Source organism: Silurus aristotelis (assembly GCF_946808225.1).
Source record: "Silurus aristotelis genome assembly, chromosome: 1".
Taxonomy (NCBI): Eukaryota; Metazoa; Chordata; class Actinopteri; order Siluriformes; family Siluridae; genus Silurus; species Silurus aristotelis.
In genome coordinates, this window is record NC_139574.1 from 34,287,505 (window position 1) to 34,293,504 (window position 6,000).

General features: G+C 51.0%; 1 protein-coding gene across 1 annotated transcript; it reads left to right on the forward strand.

Moving 5' to 3' along the window:
• Positions 1 to 1,325: 1,325 nt before the first annotated feature.
• LOC310733861 (uncharacterized protein) lies at positions 1,326 to 3,765 on the forward strand (the record flags this gene model as incomplete). Its single annotated transcript, XM_083555321.1, has 4 exons — positions 1,326 to 1,643; positions 1,741 to 1,875; positions 3,325 to 3,398; positions 3,582 to 3,765. Exons 1-4 carry the CDS (start codon positions 1,329 to 1,331, stop codon positions 3,763 to 3,765), a joined length of 708 nt encoding a protein of 235 aa, XP_083411447.1. The 5' UTR covers positions 1,326 to 1,328.
• Between the last annotated feature and the right edge of the window lie 2,235 nt (positions 3,766 to 6,000).

The window sequence follows — 6,000 nt, forward strand, 5'->3', positions numbered from 1 at the left end:
GTTTCAACGGGATGTGTCCCACCCTGGTGGGTCCCGAGCAGGCTCTGGTCCTGAAACAGGAAGTGCGCACACTCCTGGGGAAAGGGGCCATCGAGGTGGTCCCCTCCTCGGTTCAAGAGTCAGGCTTCTACAGCCCGTACTTCATTGTTCCGAAAGCGGTGCGTCCTAAACGCCAGCAAAAGCGTGCTTTCTCCAGCACAGAGAACCACCTTTTGGGCATACTGTGGGACGCGGCCAGGATGCAGGCACAGTTGTCGCCTGCTCGGGTCAAAGTCATCCTCACTGCCGTCAGGAGAGTGCGGGAAGGCCAGCCACTCACTGTAAGGCAGTTCCAGAGGCTGCTAGGGCTCATGGCAGTGGCGTCCAGCATAGTTCCGCTCAGGCTCCTGCACATGAGGCCCCTCCAGTGGTGGCTCCGGGGCAAAGGGTTTTCCCTCAGGCTCGATTCTCCCCCTGCTTTTGTTGTGCAAACCACCCAACACCTGTGAGGCCTGGCACATTTGCATTTGTTTACTGAGACTGTGAGAGCCTAGTGAGTTCAGGAGACCCACGAGAGCTTGAATTTAGAGCTTGAACTAGCAGAGTTGTCTTCAGCTTTACTGTTAAATTCTGTATATCCTTGTAAAGGACCCTAAGTTGTCGGAGTTCCTCCAGAATGGCCGCCTTATCTTCACAGAGTTGCCAAATCTCCTGTAATGTCATAGGCAGCTTGTCATTGCTTGGTAAACTGTGTGTCTGCCTCTAGTGTAGCCTGTAGATACAGCCAGTTTTGATCTGTTCTCCCTCGAAATTTAAGCTCTCGTGGGTCTCCTGAACTTATTTTACTCTGAGGGAGATGGTAAACAACAGTGTGAACTACCAGTGGCCATTCGACATCGTGCAACCTGTCACTCAGCACTGACTATTCAGCAGAGTCATTCAGCACTGACCATTCAGCAGTGGTCACTCAGCAGTGGCCGTTCAGCATGCATTCTGCATCACGCAACCTACTGAACAGCAGCTAAGATAGCAAGAATCACCTCATATGCGATCAGTTCTATACCCAGTAAAGTTGAGTGTTCTGAATCCTGTACTATGTTTTGACTGACACGCTGGGGCGAGTACAATCCCCTGATCAGCGCACACCAGATAGTGAAAATCCTAACATTTTGTCCTTCGAGCTGGAAAGGAAACCTTCCTAACAATTGTTCGTGATTCTGTCCATTGTGACTGTGTATGTAAGGGAGTGGCATTGCATGACTACAGCACAGTGCTGTGCATTAAAGCAGACCGACCCAGGTGGGAGAATCATTTCTTCTTTGCATTTTTGAGAACGCACATCAGGATCAATGCAACGCAGGAAGAACCTCTCCGCGCAACAGGCTTTGGCCTGGCTTCAGGAAATAGACGAAGCAGACTCTGATAAAGGAGAGATTTCATTTGTCCAGCAGGCCACTGATACCTCCTCAGAAGAATCCGAAAAGGAAACGGAACAAGAACCCAACATGCCTCCACGGAAGATGCACCGTGGTACTGGGAAGCCCTGTCTGAGCCAGACGGCAAAAGACGGCACTGTGTGGGTAGAGGAGGACAATGGAATGCCCAGTGCAGTAGCAAATCACTTGTGCTTCACTGCGCAAGCTGGAACCACAGAGTCTGCTAAGGTTTGTCATTGCCATAGTACATATGATATTTATATAAACCCATTTAGAGTGAGGTTAATGTAAATTTACCATTCTCTATTTGTTCATCTTCTGACAGCGTAAAATTACAAGCGTGCTCCAAAGCTTCCTTTGCCTGTTAGATGTGGGAATGCTGCAGACCATCAGGGAGTGCACAGTCCATCAAGCCCGCAGAACAGAGCCGGACTGGAATTTGGCAATTCATGACCTGATGGCATTCATTTCAATTCTGTTTGTAAAAGCAATCATGTGTCCCGTTGGTGCCATTGTGGATTGCTAGTCAGAAAGCTTTCTGGTGCCATTAATCAAAGAGACAATGCCCCGAGATAGATTCATTTCAACCTCCTCCCTACTCTCACCAAAAATCACAATATTATCCGCAAACATCATAGTCCATGAAGACTCCTGTCTGACCTTGTCTGTCAACCTGTCCATCACCACTGCAAACAGGAAAGGGCTTTGAGCCGATCCTTGATGCAGTCCAACCTTCACCTTGAACCAGTTGCTCAAAATACTCCTTCCATCCCCTTAACACACCCTCCTCACTAGTCAACACATTTCCATCTCCATCCTTTATCGCTCTAACTTGCAGCACATCCTTCCAAGCTCGGTCCCTCTGCCTGGCCAAACGCTTTAAATCTTTTTCTCCTTCTTTAGTGTCCAACTTCTCATACAGCTTCTCATATGCCTTTTCCTTGGCTTTTGCCACATCCCTCTTCACCTGCTGCCACATCTCCTTGTACTCCTGCCTACTTTTCTAATCACTCTGTTGATCCCAATTCTGTTTTGCCAACCTCTTGCTCTTTATGCTTTCCTGCACTTCCTCATTTCACCACCACGTCTCTTTGTCTTTCTTTCTATTTCTAGATGTAACACCAAATACCTTTCTAGCTGTCTCCCTTATCACTTCTGCAGTAGTTGCCCAATCATCCAGCACTTCTTCACCACCACTGAGCCCCTGTCTGACCTGAATCTCATACTACAGTTTTCCTCCTTCAGTTTCCACCATCTTATTTTTCTGTCTATCATCACTCTTCTCCTCAATTCAATTTTCAATTCTTTTTTATTTGTATAGCGCTTTTAACAATGAACATTGTCTCAAAACAGCTTTACACAGATAATGCAGTGATTAAAAATGAATATGTTCTTTATGAGTAAAAGACAATTATCATCACAACTTCAACTTCCAGCTTCACGTTCATCACCCTATCAGAAACTCTCTTCACCTCCACTACACTCTTACTGTACTCCTCCTTCAGAATCACCCCTACACTAGTTCTCGTTCCATCCACACCATGATAGAACAGTTTAAACCCACCTCCACCTTTTTTCTGGTCTTAATCCCTTTCCACTTGGTCTCCTGAACACACAACATATCTACCTTTCTCCACTCCATCATATCAACTACCTCTCTCCCTTTACCTGTCATAGTACCAACATTTGAAATACCAACCCAAACCTCCACTTTACTACACTTTTCCTTTTCCTGCCATCTTTGTATACATCTTCCTACTTTCCTTCTCCTCCTTTAGCCAACAGTAGCCCAATTTCCCCTTCAGGAACTCAAACTGCTTCGAAACGCTATGGGAACGCCCCTGCGTGACCGCACTCTAAACCACGTGTGTAATCTGACCAGTAGGCGTTTGTAACGTGACCTCCTCAGCGGGCGACATCGCGTAAACAGGAAGCTACAAATGGCTGCGAGATGGACCAGATGCTAGCTTTCTGCTCGTTCAGGTAAGCGCTGTTTCGCTGTGTTTTCTCTGATCGAGTGATGGCTTGCAGACAGAATTTCCGAAAGTGTGTTCATCCATGTCCGCGTTTTATTACCGGTAAGGATTCGCATGATCGGTGTGTTGTTTGCCTGGGAGTGGAGCATGCACAGTCAGCTCTCGAGGGAGTCAATTGCTTGCATTGTAGCCGCATGGCTATGGGCACACATCGCTCCCGGAGAGCGCTCTTTAAGAAAAGCTCTCTCCCTCGGGGCTCCGGCCCCGCTCTCACCGAGACGAAGCGGCGCCGGCGCTCGTGGGGCTCGCAGGCCGATTTAGCGGATGAGTCCGCTTCAGCTTCGTCTGCTGAATTGAGCTTCGGCTCTATCTGAGAAGCAGGCCCGATGGCTGCTACTTCTCCCGGTATGAGCAGCGCAGCATTACATGTCTCTCTCTCCGAGGAGGGTGAGCTGATGAATGCTAGCGAGCCCGTGGAGTCATCTCAGCCTGTGCTGTATGAGGAACTCCTCGAGGTTGTGACATGAGCCGTTGCTAAGCTGGATCTAGCTTGGCCAGTGGAGCAGCAAAAACAGCACGCACCCAGTAAGCTGGATGAGCGCTTTCTGCATCCTGTGTCACTTTGAGGTGTCCAGTTCCTGGTAAACCCTGTACTCAGTGCGTACTTCATCTCACCACTCCTCGCTCTACCCGAACGTGGTTGGGGCTAAGGCGTGCGGCTATGGGACGATGCTGTGTGTTGAAAAGATGCTAGCCAGCTATCTCTCTCCTACCATGGCATCGCCGCTACTAAACCACTACGTGCTACATCGGCTTTACCAGGCTGACCTGCTACATGATTTGGATGAGGGACTTGGCTCCGGGGCCGCTGACATTAAGGAGTTACGTCGTGCTGCCGACTTAACCCTTCGGGCCACGAAACACACGGCGCGGGCCGTTGGTCGGTCCATGGTGGCCCTGGTGGCCACAAAGAGGCTTTTGTGGCTCACCTTGTCCGACCTCCCAGACAAGGATAGAGCTGTGCTCTTGAACGCACCGATGGCTCCTCCTGGCCTGTTTGGAGCCGGCGGTCGTGAACAGGTTTCAGGAGTCTAATAAGCAGTCGGCTGCATTTCAGCAGTACCTCCCTCGCCGATCTCGTGGGCGGCAGCCCCAGCCTCGTCCTTCCAGGCACCGCGAAACCCAGAAACAGAGGGGCCCAAAAAGGAGCAGGCTGACCTGAGGGTCACCCTCGCCTCCAGCAAACGGGCTGTGGTGCGAATATCCTGATGATCTTCGGTCGAGGGGGCGGTGTACACCTCATGCTACGGTGGCCGTCCCTCCCCCGCACCACCAGGAGGCCGGGCCGTTGGCTCTGCCACAGGATGTGCTTCAGAGCACGGCCGCCCTCCAGCGGGCGTCTCCCTCCACTTCCGCCCAAAGTCTCAGTACGCCCCAGCTGCTCTGAGTGGGTCAGAGGCCAGTCCCGAGGGGCTGGTTCCCCTGAGGAACTTTCTGGTGGCTTGGGAGGGGCTGCCAGAGGTCTCCTGGTGGGTCCTGTGGACAATAGAGGGCAGTTGCGTGATTCAATTTGCGTACTCTCCTCTCCGTTTCAACGGGATGTGTCCCGAGCAGGCTCTGGTCCTGAAACAGGAAGTGCGCACACTCCTGGGGAAAGGGGCCATCGAGGTGGTCCCCCCCTCGGTTCAAGAGTCAGGCTTCTACAGCCCGTACTTCATTGTTCCGAAAGCGGTGCGTCCTAAACGCCAGCAAAAGCGTGCTTTCTCCAGCACAGAGAACCACCTTTTTGGGCATACTGTGGGACGCGGCCAGGATGCAGGCACAGTTGTCGCCTGCTCGGGTCAAAGTCATCCTCACTGCCGTCAGGAGAGTGCGGGAAGGCCAGCCACTCACTGTAAGGCAGTTCCAGAGGCTGCTAGGGCTCATGGCAGTGGCGTCCAGCATAGTTCCGCTCAGGCTCCTGCACATGAGGCCCCTCCAGTGGTGGCTCCGGGGCAAAGGGTTTTCCCTCAGGCTCGATTCTCCCCCTGCTTTTGTTGTGCAAACCACCCAACACCTGTGAGGCCTGGCACATTTGCATTTGTTTACTGAGACTGTGAGAGCCTAGTGAGTTCAGGAGACCCACGAGAGCTTGAATTTAGAGCTTGAACTAGCAGAGTTGTCTTCAGCTTTACTGTTAAATTCTGTATATCCTTGTAAAGGACCCTAAGTTGTCGGAGTTCCTCCAGAATGGCCGCCTTATCTTCACAGAGTTGCCAAATCTCCTGTAATGTCATAGGCAGCTTGTCATTGCTTGGTAAACTGTGTGTCTGCCTCTAGTGTAGCCTGTAGATACAGCCAGTTTTGATCTGTTCTCCCTCGAAATTTAAGCTCTCGTGGGTCTCCTGAACTCATTTTACTCTGAGGGAGATGGTAAACAACAGTGTGAACTACCAGTGGCCATTCGACATCGTGCAACCTGTCACTCAGCACTGACTATTCAGCAGAGTCATTCAGCACTGACCATTCAGCAGTGGTCACTCAGCAGTGGCCGTTCAGCATGCATTCTGCATCACGCAACCTACTGAACAGCAGCTAAGATAGCAAGAATCACCTCATATGCGATCAGT